This window comes from Ovis canadensis, chromosome 3, assembly GCF_042477335.2.
Source record: "Ovis canadensis isolate MfBH-ARS-UI-01 breed Bighorn chromosome 3, ARS-UI_OviCan_v2, whole genome shotgun sequence".
NCBI lineage: Eukaryota > Metazoa > Chordata > Mammalia > Artiodactyla > Bovidae > Ovis > Ovis canadensis.
Window position 1 is genome coordinate 196,255,884 of NC_091247.1, and position 16,617 is coordinate 196,272,500.

At 39.4% G+C, this 16,617-nt stretch overlaps 1 protein-coding gene across 1 annotated transcript in view; it reads right to left on the minus strand.

Annotated features, from left to right (window-relative positions):
- IRAG2 (inositol 1,4,5-triphosphate receptor associated 2) overlaps window positions 1-16,617 on the minus strand; it is a 74,564-nt gene that overhangs the window by 38,131 nt on the left and 19,816 nt on the right. Inside the window, exons 10-14 of the mRNA XM_069585528.1 lie at window positions 10,231-10,292; window positions 9,051-9,131; window positions 8,039-8,135; window positions 5,767-5,914; window positions 4,919-5,000 (exon numbers count right to left, since the gene is read on the minus strand). Of these exons, the coding sequence (XP_069441629.1) occupies window positions 4,919-5,000; window positions 5,767-5,914; window positions 8,039-8,135; window positions 9,051-9,131; window positions 10,231-10,292 (470 nt within the window). The remainder of the gene's footprint in view (window positions 1-4,918; window positions 5,001-5,766; window positions 5,915-8,038; window positions 8,136-9,050; window positions 9,132-10,230; window positions 10,293-16,617) is intronic.

Below are 16,617 nucleotides of genomic sequence, written 5' to 3' on the forward strand. Positions count from 1 at the left end.
ACTCAGGTACTGTAAAAATTTCTCTCATAAATATTTTAGTCTGAGCCTCTAAAAGAGAAGGAATGGAAATAATTTCTTTTTTTCCTCTCTTTAAAATATTCCAAATAAGTAGATTTCACTGAGCCAGTAAAATAGTTCTGTTCTTCCCAAGAATGCCCCAAATTGGACCCCAAATTATTTTACTGAGATGTTCTTTTTGAGATGTTAACCTTGCTAGAGTCCTCTGCTCACCCCAAAATTCTCCTGTGAATACTGATGCTCATTCTGTGCTTTCTGCAAAAGAGGCTAGAACATAGCTATCTCTATGAATACAGGAGAGGAATAAAAAATAGTTCTCAGGAACACCAGTCAGAAAGCAATAGGGCAAGACTGTCACTTGAACAAGTTCACTGGGTGCTCACTCTCAATGTTTTAAATAGACCCTATAGGGGATACAAAAATGAAGAAGTAAACAGGCATTCACCAAATATTAATAGGATAGCTACCATATACCAAATCTATTCAGGATGCTAGGTGGACATTGGTTAATGGCCAAAGGCATTCTATACCAAGCTAATAACCTGATACTGGAAAACACATAAGAAAACAAAGAACTACAATGTAACCAAAAATATAGACAAGAGGTACACAGTTACTGGGGTCTAAAAGAAAAGGGTAAACTTATTTTTTCCCAAGTGGAATAGTTGAGAAATGAAGAAACTGAGATCTGAATAAGACTTTTCCACAATTGCAGAGAGGGAGAACCAGGGTAAACCCTCATCTCTCAACTTCTAATTCGTACTGATTTCAATCTCAAGAAGGACTAAAGAGGTCTTCCTTGGGCAGTCCAGTGCAGGCTGTTGGAGAGTTAAGATCCCACATGCCTCAGGACAAAAAAAAAACAAAAAACCCAAAACATAAAACAGAAGCAATACTGTGACAAACTAATAAAATTCAATAAAGACTTTAAAAATTTTCCACATGAAAAAAATCTAAAAAAAAAGAAGAAGATAAAGGACTAGAGATGCTTGACTGCAAATATTTCTATCACAAGAAAAGTCTTTGGAATGGGCCTTGACAGTCACATGGAATTTGATAAACGGAGGATTGTTAAGTGTTTGGGGCAGAGAAACAGCATAAACAACTTGGTGTGATATATTCCGACAATGCAGACCACATGGCTCGGCTGACATTTAGGGACAACTATAAGGCAGGGATGAGGAAAGGGTGAAGATGAAGACTGCAGTCAGATTAGAGAAAAGCTTGAATACCAGGGTAAGTTGCTTGCTATGAAGGTCCTCAAGAGTGATGAAATTCTGAAAGTTTGAAGCTGAAGAGTTAAGGAAACATGATTTATGGGTCACTGGGATAAACATGGATTATATGCTTTGTAATTTTAATCTCATATTTAATTTTAATTCCTATTAATGAGGATGCTTTGACAAGCACTGTCTAAGGAGAGCACTGTATTTGTTTAAAAGACGGGTGTGGGAGGGCATGACAGGGTAGCAGGTAGGGATTTGCTCAGGGGACAGGCATGAGGGAGTGAACAGGCTGCAAGGATTCTTCAGTGAAGCAGAGGAAAAGGGAAATGGTGGAAATAGTTGAGAACAGCCGCAGGGTGCACCTGGCAGGCTAGTTCCTGGGGCCCGTGGAAGACATGGCTTAGAGGCAGCAGAAAAACCCTCAGGGAATCTCTATATTTCCCTAGGAGCATTTGACCTATGTTCTATGTTAGCTCCTATTTCTTCATGGGTGTCAAGACAAAATAACTGGGACTTCCCTGCTAGTCCTGTGGTTAAGAATCTGCTTCCTAATGCAGGGGACTCAGGTTCTATCCCTGGTCAGGGAACTAAGATCCCATATGCCATGGGGCAACTAAGCCCACCTACCACAATTACTGAGCCCACATGCCACAATCAGAGAGACGCCCACTTGCCACAACGAAAGATTCCACATAACACAACTAACACCTGATGGAGAATAAATAATAAAAAGACAAGATAACTCGGTCACATATTCTAATAAGGATGGATTAGGAGCTCTTTTTTGATATATAAGGAAACACATTTGTTTCTCAGCCAAAAAAATACTTTCAAGGTAACTATGAGTAATTATCATGATTGAAATGTCTAAATTCAATGTCATGTAAGAGGAGTTGTAAGAAGCAGTTAATCTCTGAAGCTTGACAAACCTGAATTTGCAGCCCAGGTTTCCTACTTACTAGTTGAGTGATCCTGGTTAAGTTATTTAACCTCTCTGAATTTCAGTTGCCTTGATGGCAGAAGCAGAGAATACCATTCAAAGTTGCAGACAAAATTAGTATATAGAAATGCTTTCCTACAGTTGTGTACCTGGTAGACAACTAATGTTGGTTCCTTCCACCTTCTTGGTGAAATCAATACCAGATAAAAGGGAAATTACTAATAACCAGACATCCTGTAAGCTTCCAAGTTCAACTTCCTTTATTAAAACTTTAAAAGAACTGCTAAGTAATAGCAAAACAGATTCATTTCCTTTTTCTTTCCTTCTCTTAACTACTCAATAGGACGGGGTACTAAGGGAGAGGAAAATGTCAGATACACACACTTAAACGGAAGAATAAGAACAACTCGTATAACTCAATTAAAAAACAAACTCATTTTTTTTCCAGTGGGCAAAAAAAGATCTGTTGACATATCTCTAAAGAAGATATACATATGGCCAATGAGTACATGAGAAGATGTTCAACGTCATTTGTCATTAAGGAAATGCATATGAAAACCACAATCAGATACAACTTTGCATCCACTGATACCTATAATTAAAAAGACGAAAAAAAAATAGATACATGTATATATATAACTGAATCACTTTGCTGTACACCTGAAACTAACATGTTTTAAATCAACTATGTTTTAGTATAAGAGAAAAACATTTTCTAAGTAAACCAAGAAAAAAGGATAGACAAGGGTTGATAAGAATATAGAGAAATTGAAATTTTCATACACTATTGGTGAGAATGTAAAATGGTATAGCTGCTTTGGAAATCTGCTTTGCAGATTTTAACTCCTCAAAGTGTTAAACATAGAGTGACCCTGTGCTGTGCTTAGTCGCTCAGTCGTGTCTGACTCTGTGATTCCAGGGACTGTAGCCCGCCAGGCTCCTCTGTCCATGGGGATTCTCCAGGCAAGAATATTGGAGTGTGTTGCCATGCTCTCCTCCAGGGGATCTTCCCAACCCAGGGATCGAAGCCAGGTCTCCCACATTGCAGGCAGATTCTTTACCGTCTGAGCCACCAGGGAAGCCTCTATGGTGCAATAATTCCACTTGTTGATATATGGGGTACCCCAGGTGGCACAGTGGTAAAGAATCTGTCTGCCAATGCAGGAGATGCAAGAAACACAGGTTGAATCCCTGGGTCAAGAAGATCCCCTGGAGCAGGAATGGCAACTCACTCCAGTATTCTTGCCTGGAAAATTTCATGGACAGAGGAGCCTGGTGGATTACAGTCCATGGGGTCACAAAGAGTCAGAAATCACTGAGCACACACGCCACAGCAGATGTATACTCAGAAGAACTGAAAACATATATTTACACAAAATGTTTTACATCAACGTTCATAGTGATGTTGTTCATGATAAAAAGTAGAAATAACTCAAGCTCTTATCAATGGTGAACGCATAAACAACACATAGCATATTCATACAGTGAAATATGTGGTCATAAAAAGGAAGTGTTGATGACATGCTACAAACATGGATGAGCCTTAAAAACATTATACTAAATGAAAGAAGCTAGTCACAAGAAGTCACAATACAAGAAGTATTGTATTATTCCGTTCACATGAGATAGCCAGAACAGGCAAATCTATAGAGGCAGAAAGTAGTAGCTGCCAAGAGTGAGGCAGAGTGGGAGTCGGGGTAGGGGTCAGAGATAGAAATAGACTCCTAATAGTCATGCTTCTAGGAGCATCAAAATGTTCAAAAGTTGATTGTGATGATGGTTACACAACTCTGAATATTTTTAAGAACATTTAATTGAACAATTTTAATTGATGAATTGTTTGATATGAGAAATATATCACAATAAATCTTTAAAAAAAAAAGAGTGATGGATTTTCAGATTCTGAAACAGAACTGTCTATTCCATTTGGTTGAGAAGATCATGTTCCCTCAGGCTCAGCCTGCTGCCGGAGAAAGTTACTTCAGACACATCTCCATGACCTGGGGTATTTACCTGAGCCCTCAGTGACTTGGGGATTCCCTGGTGACAGATGGTAAAGAATCTGCCTACAAATGCAGGAGACCCAGGTTCGAGGCTGGGAAAATCCCCTGGAGAAGGAAATGGCTATCCACTCCAGTATTCTTGCCTGGAAAATCCCAGGGACAGAGAAACCTGGCAGGCTACAGTCCATGGAGTTACAGAGAATCGGACGTCACTGAGTTACCATCACGTTCACTTTTTTACTTCACCAGCTACTTAGTATTCTCTTCTTGGATACAGAGGAAGTACTATGAGCCCCTAACTGAGGCAGTGATTGCTCCTTGGGCATTGCCTTACTTTGTACAGCAAAGTACAACACCTCAAAGATTATCGAGCCTTGACCTCAATTCTCAGAGAGTCAATGAGACCTGAGACTTCTTGCAGTTAATAGAGAATTTAAGTCCCAAACTCCACCTCTCAAATAAAAAGTTCATCACACTTCATGAAAATATCCTTTTGTTTATATTTTCTTGAGTTTACACTACAGAAGAGGGTAGAAAGCTCCCTATATGGTATCAAAGGCAAACAGACATTTCTCATGCATCTGAATTTTGTGATATAAGACTTGTACTTGAAAAAGTCTATAATACTTATAAGAGTCTATAATATTAAAAAAAAAAAAAGAATACCAATGGAAGAGGATCAGGATATGGTAGAGCTAAAAAATGAAGCTGAAATATAGTCCAGTACTCACTTCCATACTTAGGTCATTATTCATCCTGATGCAACCTGAAAGATCTGTTCCTGGGTGGGGACCAGCTGAACGGCCAGGGCACCTAACAACACAAAGTAAAGTTCCTTACTACAAGTGGAAAACTTGCAAATTTTAGCAGATACTAATCTATCATATCATTTTCCTTCCCCACCCCAATTTTACCAAATATCTAATTAAGTTCATGCCTTCAGTGAGACATGATGAAAGAGAGCTCCAAGTTCCATCAGAGAGAGGTTATAACCATAGAGAATCCAGCCCCAAATGAAAATGAAGTATTTGCAATTCAAAGTCTCGCTTCCTGACCCCTTGGTACAGATAGGAAATTTCAGTGGAGTGGACAGTGCTCAGAAATTCCACTGCCTTTTCTGAACTTTTCCTAAGGAAGATCAATCTGTGTACTTATAAAGTTGAGTAAACTCAGAGGAGCTTTGGGTGCAGGAAGAGGGGCACAGGGGTAGATTCTCAAAGACTTATTCACCTGGAGTGTGAAGGAACAGAATTAGGATCAAAACCTAGCAGAATAAGTTAAATTAGTAGTACAGAATATATTCCTAAAAACTGGGAAACATTTTAAATAGCTTATCTTTTACACTTTTAGGATGGATATTATGAAATTCAAAAGAGCTATGGAGCAAACTATAGAGGTATCTTTGTTTTAAATTATTGATTTTCAGAAAGTTAGGCAAGTTACACAATAAAAATTCCACAATAAAGGTGTTACAATCTGAGGATATGAAAATCTAACTGATTAAAAAGGTAGGCAACGGAAAGAGGCCACCCCCCCACCCCAAAAAGCAGAGTAAGTACAGTCTGCCCTTTTAGCTTACCTGTGTCTTTCAGTCACAGCCAAAGCACAATCCTCTATTTCTTCATATCTGGGCCTTTCATGTGAAGCATGGATTAGGTTGGCCACACATGAGAAAGGTGTCAGTTCTAGTCTTGGAACTGCTGTAAAACTATCCAGATGCAAGGCATCTGCATTAGAAGAGAAAAAAATAAAAATAGAAATTAACGGTTCAAATGCAGATGCCACAAAATTCAAAATCTTTGGAGGGACTCTCCAAAAATTTCTTCTTTGGAGATGAGACCATTTCTGAGACAGCAAAAATCAATTCAGTTTTATTAATATTTTAACATAATCCCCCACCCCCTAAATTTTCATGCCTTTCTTTTTTTCAAGGAGGAGTGTGAGTGGAGGAGGGGAAAGAGAAATCCTTGCCTAGTAAGCAACTAGAGGTTTCAACAACAACTTGCTGTTACAAGCAAAATCCAGCCAGCCACCTGTTTTTGTAAATAAAGTTTTATTGGGACATAGCCACACCCATTCATCCAGCATCATCCAAAGGTGGTTGCTTGTGTGCTACAACAGCAAAGCTGAGTAGTTGTTGCAGAAACCATATAGCCTGCAAAACTTCAAATATTTACTATCTGGCTCTTTACAGAAACAGTTTACCAACTGCTGAAGAGAAAATAGTTCGACATTGTCTTTGTCTTTGTTGTTCAGCTCTAAGTCATGTCCGACTCTTATGGACAAGACCGTATGGACTGCAGCACAGCAGACTTCCCTGTCCATTAGAGAGTGCAGGAAATAGGATGACAATTTTTTTCTGGGTGTGGAAACTGTCTTGTTATGTTTTTCTGAGTACAAGAGGCAGCAGAATTTAATAGAAAAAACATAGACTTTGGAATCAATCACAATGCTCTAGTCAAAGTCTGACTGACTCTGCCATGTACAGTTTTGTGAAAGTGAAGTCGCTCAGTCGTGTCCGACTCTTTGCGACCCCATGGACTGTAGCCTATCAGGCTCCTCCGTCCATGGGATTTTCCAGGCAAGAGTACTGGAGTGGATTTCCATTTCCTTCTCCAGGGGATCTTCCTGACCCAGGAATCGAACCCAGGTCTCCCCCATTGCAGGCAGACGCTTTACCGGTAGTCTGAGCCACCAGGGAAGATCTCAGATAAATAACTAACCCACTCTGAGCCCCAGTTTACTTACACATGAAGTGCCACATGACCTGAGGCAAGTTCCTAACTCAGTGTTCCTGTTACCTTATTTCTAAAATGGCAGTTACAGTAGCATCTACCTCACAGGGATATAGTGAGGATTAAAGGAATTAAGAGGTATGCTCAGAGCAGAGACCTGTGCCTGGCACATAGGGGGCTCTCCTTCAGTGCCCTTGTTATGATCACTGGGTTCCTGTGGGTAACATCATCCCTAGAGAGCAAGTGCTCATCTATTGTCCTACATGAACTGGTCACTCGTTAGCTGTGGCGGCAGTTTTCCCTTTTCTAGTTGAAATGATCCACCTATCACTCTACTTACTTTTTATTTCTTCGTAAAGTTATTTTATCATCCATTTCTTTTATCCTTTCTGAACCAACCGTTAACTTTTACTTTCAAAGCACATCTATGTTGTGATGAGAGATGCCCCAGTTTTGAGCATCTCCTAAGAGAAGGTTCATTCTCCTTAGCCTGGCATTGACATGAACCTGCTCCAAACTTACATTCAACTGTACCCTGACCCAAGTCCTCTTATTTCCAAAGTGGCTTGTCCAGCTTGAACTCTTCTCTTACAGCTTTGCATTCTTCTTTTCCCCCAACTCTGTTATTTTCTCCATTGGAATACTCTTTCCCATGCTTTTTGCTCTTCCAAATGCAACTTGTCTTTCGGTGCCCAGCTGAACACTCATTTCTTCTGCAGAGCCTTCTCTGACCCCAAGTCTTACTTCCCTTCATAGTCTGTGAGCCGTTTTAGGGATTACTCTTTATTATATCAATATACAATACAGTACCTTACACAGAGTAGGTGCTCAAATATAAGTTGACTGACTGAATTCAGGGATAAACATATAAGCTTTCAACAATCTTTGCTATATATTGCTGTTTAGTCACTAAGTCATGTCCAACTCTTGGAGACCCCATGGACTGTAGCCCACCAGGCTCCTCTGTCCATGAGCTTTCCGGGCAAGAATACTGGAGTGGGTTGCCATTCCCTCTTGCAGCCAATCTTCTCAATAACTGATTATTTTCCCTTTCAAAAAAACCCCCACCTCCACTGGCGTCTAACAGGGTATAGGAGAGGGGCCATCCACGCTTACCTAGCAGAGGTGTGTACCAGCGTGTGTGTTTGGAGGCCAAGGGTAGCTGATGTATTCTTGCTTCTGGACCACTATATCTTTTATGGCAATGCTGCTTCTGAACAGAAAATCAAGTACTATTAGCTTTCCAAAGGGCTGTAACATATTTCAAAATCTACTCTTTTCATCTCCAGAATCAGAAAGAATATTATTGTCCTCCCACAAGAGAGATCAAGAAGAAAATAAATGACATCAAAGTAACAAAGCTTTCATGCTCTGAATTGAGATGTATACCTCATGAGTAAGATGTAATACTTATTAAAAATTACTTTTCAATAATTTAATAGAATGGTAACACCAATTCCCAATAATAAATGCTTTCATATAAACAAAAGTTTGGGGGAAAGAAATATGAGGGGCAAGTGTGGTTATATAATTCTTCTTTATGATACTATAATCAAAAAGTTTTAAATAGTACCATTTCCTAGGGCCTATCAGAATTGTGTGTGTGCACATAATAAAGAAAAAAATAATAATAGGGCTTCCCCGGTGGTCTAGTGGTTAAGACTCCAACTGCTAAAGCAAGAGAGACAGGTTCGATTCCTGATCTGGGAAGGTCCCACGTGCAACAGAGCAACTCAGCCCATGCACCACAACTACTGAGTCAGCGCTCCAGCTTTGGAGCCACGCTACTGAGGACCTCGCACCTAGAGGCTGAAGGGAGCCACAGGGGCAGCCACCCCAGTGAGAAGCCCGTACACCTCAGGGAAGAGCAGCACCTGCTCCCTGCTCACCGCAACCAGAGAAAGCCTACACACAGCAATGAAGACCCAGCACAGCCAAAAATAAATAACAAATGAATCTTAAATAAAAAGTAAAATCAGGCATGCAAGCTTTAAAAAAGAAAAGAACACAGGTATCTTGCTTCATCTGATAATCTCTCAAGCAAATTAGCATAGAGGTCTAACTTACAAATACACGCACAGTAGGTTCACAACTGGCACTAACATAGTTTCAAAAAGCTGAAACTTACCAGCTGTTTCTGGAGAAATTGATGAATTCTTTCTGTGCAGGACAAGGGATCACAGTGAGGAAATTCCTCATCTAAACAGCTCTGTCACGAGAAAATGGTAGAGTATATTCAAAAATAGGATGATGGAAGAGTCACAGATACAGAACACATTAAAGATGTGATGTTAACTGAGGGGGAGAAAATAGACTAGTCATTTATCTTGAATTTTACATTAAGGGAACAAGTTTATAATAGTAAGCTTCTCATTGCATTTTCCCCATTACTTATTCTAGGAATGAAATTCAAGGATCGGTAACAGGAAACTAAATGGCTTTGTCATTGAAATCTTCAGCCAGAGGCCAAAGAAGCTTGTTGGAGACATAACTCAGAGTAGTGAAAACGGTGTCTGTGAAAATTTTATAGCAAGAAAACTGCGACTTTCCTCGAAGAGGTAGATACATACCTATCAGTTACATTATAATAGAAAACTGGTGTTCTTGAGAGGATTAAAGCACATTTAGATATGGAGATTTTTCCTGTTCAACTTCCTGTAAGGGGCTTTATGGGCACTCTGCCTCGCTTAATCTCTGACATGAATTTTTTTTCTGCTTAAACAGATGTTCCTGCATTATGCCCTGGGAACAAATACATGCAAATGTCACCCTTCTCTCTTTCCTCCTCCAGCCCCTTCCCTCCAGTGCCAATCTTACTGTTCCTTATGTTCTTCATTTATGAACAGAAAGGAGAAATTCACCAAGTGTCATAAGGGAAAGAAACACATCTAACTCCACCATGGATATCCTGAGATATCCAGACAGAAAGGAGTTGAGAGCTTTGTTCGACCAGGAAAGAAAAGAGACAACAACCACCAAAGCCTACTCAAGAGTCTCAGAAGGGAGGTGACTAAGCTTAGAAAACTGGCCCTTTTCTAATAGATACAGTAAATTCTGAGGTGCTTCCTCTCTAAAAGATGTTATTAGGAACCACTCACTGATGAGTGTTCTCTCCTGTTTTGCGAAATGCTTTCAAAAATGCATGAGAGGACAAAGTTCACTAGAGCATCTTTTTCTAAGTCAGTTATTTAACTTTATGACTAAAATTAGTATATATTATAACAGCTTCAAAATCTTACACAAACTGGACAACTTCCCCACAGTAAACAAATATCACAGGGGTTTGGGTCTTTCTGTTTGTTTTTTACCTGAAACAGCAAGCCATGAAGTTGTCCTTTAATTAACTTCTTTCTTAGTGGCTGAATTGTTGCTATAAAGAGAATGTATAACCAGCTTAATATGACAATTTGGAAACCGCCCCCCCTTATGCATTTCATAAACTTTTAACAGCTTTAGATCTGGGGCCTGAGGAAAGGAGAGAGAAAACAGTGGCTTTTGAGAATGATGTTCTCAACTCAAGACTCATCAAACTGGGAAAGCAGAACAAGACAGGTGGGAGCAACTAAACTACTATTGCCCTTGAGTATTTAAAATTAACCCAATCAATGCAAGTGAATTATCTTCTACAAGTGACTCACAGAAGTATTCATGTTAAAAAGGGAATACACCTCAGAGGTCACTCCATCCAAACTCCTACTCGTGTGGAAGTTGTCTCTTTAATAAGCCTCTGCTCAAGCTACAAGGAAAGGAAGCCCTGGAAACAGAGCCACAGACCCCCAGACTCCTATAAGTAGGTGTGAGACCATGAGGACACTGATGTCCAGAGGATTGAAGTATGTAACTGACTATTCATGGAGCTAAGATCAGACTCACAGGACAGTGCTCCATTCGCTATCCTCTTTTGTGAAATTAAAAATATTTGTCTCTCTACTTAACTGAAAATCTGCTTCCCAGAAACTTTCAAATTCTCATCTCTGAAATAATGAAAGTGAGAAAAACACCTTTTTAAATTAAATAGTAACATATTTCTTATTTTACAATCCATACTCTTTGAAACGGTAAAGCGTCTGTCTACAATGCGGGAGACCCGGGTTCAATCGCTGGGTTGGGAAGATCGCCTGGAGAAGGAAATGGCAATCTACTCCAGGACTATTGCCTGGAAAATCCCATGGACAGAGGAGCCCGGTAGACTACAGTCCATGGGGTCGCAAAGAGTCGGACATGACTGAGCGACTTCACTTCACTTCACTCTTTGAAAAGTAGCCAAGAACCAGAAAATAGGCTGAAATCATTGGAACAACCAAAATAAATGTTGATGTCCATGTCCTTTATTCATGTGGCAAGTCCTATACTTCACTCAGATAATGGGCTCAGAATTTATACATAATTCTCACAAGCTTGACTGTTTTCTCAGCCCACAGATGATTAAAAACAAAAATTAAATGAGGGTAGGAAGCTCTGCTAGATGGAGGCATATTAATAGCTGCCACTTAAAAAAAAGTCACTAAGAGCCAGGAAAATTAACAGCAGATACTCTGGTGTCCAAAACACACAGAAATCTGGTGTTTCTTATTTTAAAGACCAACAGTTTTATATCTCAGTAGCCTGAAGAAATTCTGAGCCATAGAAAATAATGCTAATACATGTGAAAAGTACAAAATCTAATTATAAATATTTTCCAGGGGAAAAAGCTTAAAAAGCTCCAATTTGTGGAAAATTACTGATGCAAAATTTATTTTATATGAATTTTTTTGGGTAAAACTAACATTTTTCAACTAAGCTTGACAGTGTTTATGAGGCCCACAAGGAGGATAATATATTTTTAAACTATTTTAACATATTTAAGTAATTTTAAAGAATAAATTCTGAATACTTAGAACTCAAGTATAGATTCAGTTTCTTTACAAATTCCCTGTGTTTACTATATTAAGAAATAAGGCTCTGTCCTAATCAGTTTTTCAAAGCAAGGCTCTGTTCTCTTAACCACTTTCCAACATTATACTTCTGAAGTTGTATATCTCAATACACTGTCTTTGAATTTCTAAATTAAGTTTGTGTTTCAGAAGAAATAATGAGTTAGTATAAGACTGTCTAAATTGCCCATCTGCTTTCCCATCAGGCAATCTTGGGTTTTAGAAACAGTCAATCTCAAAACATTCAAGCTGTAAACCTCATTTCAACAGATGTTTTGTGCAATGGGTAGCAACGATTTTCATATGTTTCACAAGGCAAAACAAGCTGGCTTATGACCTTAATTTGCATGAATCTTTGCATTCTTCTTTATGTTTTTGGAGTTCAACCTGCCATGTCTCTAGGACGTTTAGGTTTTACATGGAAGCAAGTAAAACAATGGCCACTGTACCCCCTGCTGTTGCCATCTGTGATGTAGGATGGGACCAGTTGTCTTGGATACATTCAGCCTTTGAAGGAAGCTGAAATAAAGCAACTTTCTAAATGACTATGCACTAAGACATTGCAATTAATTGGCTGTTGAAAATCAAGACCATGATACTGAGCCATGATAATGTTAGTTATCAACAAGCGTTGACATTCATGGACTATGGACATCATAGCATCTGAGTGTTCTATTAAATTGTGCATTAAAAATATTAAAGTTCTTTGAAAACCACAGACTAGAAGAAAATAACTCACAACACATATATCTGTCAAAGTTCTTGTATTCAAAATATATAAAGAAAAGAAATTCTACAACTCAATAACAGAAGGACACGGGACTTAACTTGGAAAAGGGCAAAAGATTTAGGTAGCTCACAAAGAAGAAATACAACAATGGCCAATCAACCCAACAAATTAAAACCAAATACCTGGAACTCCCATACACTGCTGGAAGGAGCATGAAAGGCTCCGAGCACTATGAAAACAGTTTGCAGTTTCTTAAGATGTTAAAGTTACAGCTATACTATGATCTAATATCTCTGCTCCTAGATAGTTATCCTAGGTTAAAAAAAAAAAAAAAAAACACAGGTCCACACACAGACCCAAAACTGGAAATAATTTAGATGTCCAATAAAAGGAGAAAAGATAATCATATTGTGCAATGTTCTTACAAAACAATGTAACTCAACCATGAAAATGTATCCCACTGATAAACACATTGAAGGGAGGACAGACAGAAGCACACAAATGTTTATACTACACAACTCAATTCTAGAACAGCCTAAATTCTAGAACCCATCTAGAACCCACTGATGATAGAAATCAGATCAGTGGTTCCTCCTGGTGGTGGGGAAGGTAGAAGTGGAAGTAACACAAAGGAAGTTTCTGGGGTTATTGAAGTTCTGTGTTTCCATGTGCACTTGTCAAACTGGTTCCACAGTACACTTAAGATCTGAATGTTTCATGATATACTAATTACTCAGCAATAACTAAGAATTTAAAAACTACAACAAGGCTTCCCTAGTGGCCCAGTGGTTAAGAATCTGCCTGCCAGTGCAGGAGACACAAGTTGGATCCAGGGTCTGGAAACAACCCACATACCACAGAGCCACTAAGCCCATGGGCCACAACCACTAAGCTTGGGCTTTAGAGCCCATGCTCTGCAAAAAAAGAGAAGCCACCACAATGAGCAGCCTGTGTACCACAGCTAGAGAGTAGCCCCCCTGCTCACCACAAGCAGAGAAAGCCCTCGTGCTGTAAGCAAGACCCAGTGCAGGCAAAAATAAATACAATTTTAAAATAAATAAAAACTACAAGAACAAAAATAATGGAGCTCATGAGATAAATAGGGCTAGGAAGAGACCACTAAAAATGTAACATGTGCAACATTGGAACCCAAGCACTATCGAACACAATTGTCATTAGTACCAGGGAAGATAACTTAGATCACCGAGACATACGACTTAAAATGGCTAAAGGCTGACTCCAGAATCCTAGAATGCACAGAAACAATGGAGTGGAAATGCTGGTCACACTTTAAGTGGCGCAGAGCTGCTGGGGTGCTGAGAAAACGCATGTGAAAGTGGAACTTGGAGACTGTGGGGCTGCTGAAACAAATGCAGGCGGGGAATACAGTCTGCCACAGAGCAGAGCTCAGCCGGGGCTGGGACAGTGCTCCTCTGCAAGGGAGGCCCAGGTGCAGACACTTGTTTTTAATTTTCTTAAAATAAAGCTGAAAGCCTCTTGCTGCCTATCAGCAGCCAAGCTGAGGGTTTTTTCCTTTGCTGCTGAAGGTTATAATTCTGTTCCTACTAATCCAGATTCTATGCCCAGGTAAACTGAATGAAACGTCCATATTGTTCTTAAATGTCTTCACCCATTTGTCAACTGTGAATGAGGTAGTTTACATATAGAAACATACTCCTGCAGAACAGACCTTACCCAGTATGGCCAACCACTCACTAGCTACTGTTGTGCTTTTGTTACAGCATTTATAAATTAAGAACTCTGGCATTTTCTGGAAGAAGATACTGAGGTTCGGAGAGGTAGAGAGTTGCCCAAATTTATAAAGTCTTTTGTAGACTTAGAATCAGAACACAGGTTTGTTCAACTTCAAATCCTATGCTCTTTATCCGACTCTGTCACTTAACTCCACCAGGCTCCGCCGTCCCTGGGATTCTCCAGGCAAGAACACTGGAGTGGGTTGCCATTTCCTTCTCCAATGCATGAAAGTGAAAAGCGAAAGTGAAGTCACTCAGTCGTGTCCAACTCTTAGCGACCCCATGGACTGCAGCTCACCAGGCTCCTCCGTCCATGGGATTTTCACACGACTGAAGTGACTTAGCAGCAGCATGCTCTTTATCACTGCAATACTTTCTCCTAGATTATTTCATCCATTCATGCATTTTTCCTCTGGGACAATAGAGGCCTGCATCCCATCAGAACTGTCCAGCAAGCCATGTTTTAATTTTGCTATCTCCTTGGTCCTCATCCCAACACCTATCTTTGAGTATCTCCATCACCTAAATTCCCCTTCCAGTCTCATTTCACTCTTGTGTTTTAATTGCTCAGTACACAACCACATTCAACCTCAAAGCTGTAAGACTGATATCTGCCCTATAGATCATGCCTTCCATGCTAAGTATAGAAGCTGGAAGAGAATTTCCAGTGAGCTCATCTAGGTGAAAGCCTACTCTAAAGTTCATGTCAGATACTATGTTCAAATACAGAATTATAATATACAGGAGCTTCTCAGGCTCTTTCCCCAAAGAGATATTTATACCTTCTAAAGGAATTATTTATGGTTTCACTCACTGTCTATTGTATGAGCAACTCTCTGAAGATTTTATGTAGATGGGGTAAAAAAATAGATGAATAATAAAGGGATGATAGCTTGGATTAGATCATTTAGTCTCTGTTTCCTGCACATCAGATGCACCCTAATATGCTGTATGCATACTCCAGATCTAAGAAGCTTTATTCACTTCATTTTAAAAGCAAACATTCATTTACACATCCAGTATTGCCCTTGTTAATAAGATACTTAAGAGGTACATACGAAAAAACAGAAGAAAGAATGCATGCTACCATTCAAGACATTTAATAATTCTAATGGCATATTTCAGGAGGGCAAGTGTGTATACTAATTACCTCATAAATCAGTCCAGTCCTGGTGGCAATGGAAAACTTGAACAATTTTCCCAGTCAACAGTAAATTCAGGGCATCTCATCAAATGTCATAAACAACTTCCTACTTCCAATTTGAGAACACTGTCATTAACCTAAAATTTTGGACTAAACAACGGCATCCCCACACAATGTGCTAATGAACCTTTCTTAGGTACAGCAGAGAGCAACTGCCATGACATTTAAGGAATTTATAAAGCTAACCAGACAGTTTCACAAGAACGAAATGTATTTAAATAGTTTTGTTTTCTGACTCAGAATTCAAATGTCTGAGTCAGAATTCAGACAGTATGTGGTAGTAGCGGTCCTGGTGGAATGTGTGAGGATGTGCTTGTGTGATAACTGTCCTAGCTCACTGACATCTGTTCACAGTCTAGCTGGAAAATCTTCTCTACAGACTTCTTGAAAATATGTGCTACCCCAATTTCCCTCTTCTTGCAAAGGTTTATTTTTCAGGGTATTATTAGAAAGATCTTCATAAGCAGAAGGTCATCAGAACAAAGCTTTGATAGGCATGCCTTCTTAGGGGAACAAAAAGCACTAGCAAGGGAAGGAGCTGATGCAGCAATGCTGTGTCATATGCAGTGAGCAATTCGAGACGGAAAGGAAGCATTCGTCCTACTTTATCCAGCCAGACAAAAACACACGCATCCCACCCAGGGCAGCTTTCGTATTCTGTTTTAAATGATAGTTGGACCAGCTATCCTCTGAGTATACACTGGGAAGACAAGAATAAGTTCATAATATTAAGAATGTATATTTTGGAACAAGTTATAAAACTTGGCCTTTCCAAGAAGTCACTACAGACCAATAGAGGAAGCGATACATTTTTCATTTTACAAACCTGTGAGGTATAATAGTGATTTAACCGAAGGATAAATATAACTGGATCAAAAGATTAGACCTCAAAGCACAGCATCTAAAGCAAACAAACTATAAACCAACTTTGGAATGCCTTAATGAAGGCACATTCATGTCTCAAAATGAACAGCTCTAATCACAAGGGGACCTTTTCCAATGCCCTCTGAGCAATACAAAAAATAACATATAGATTACATAACTTAAACACGCTTTACATTGTCTGACAGAGTAAAATGATACTTAGAGTTACT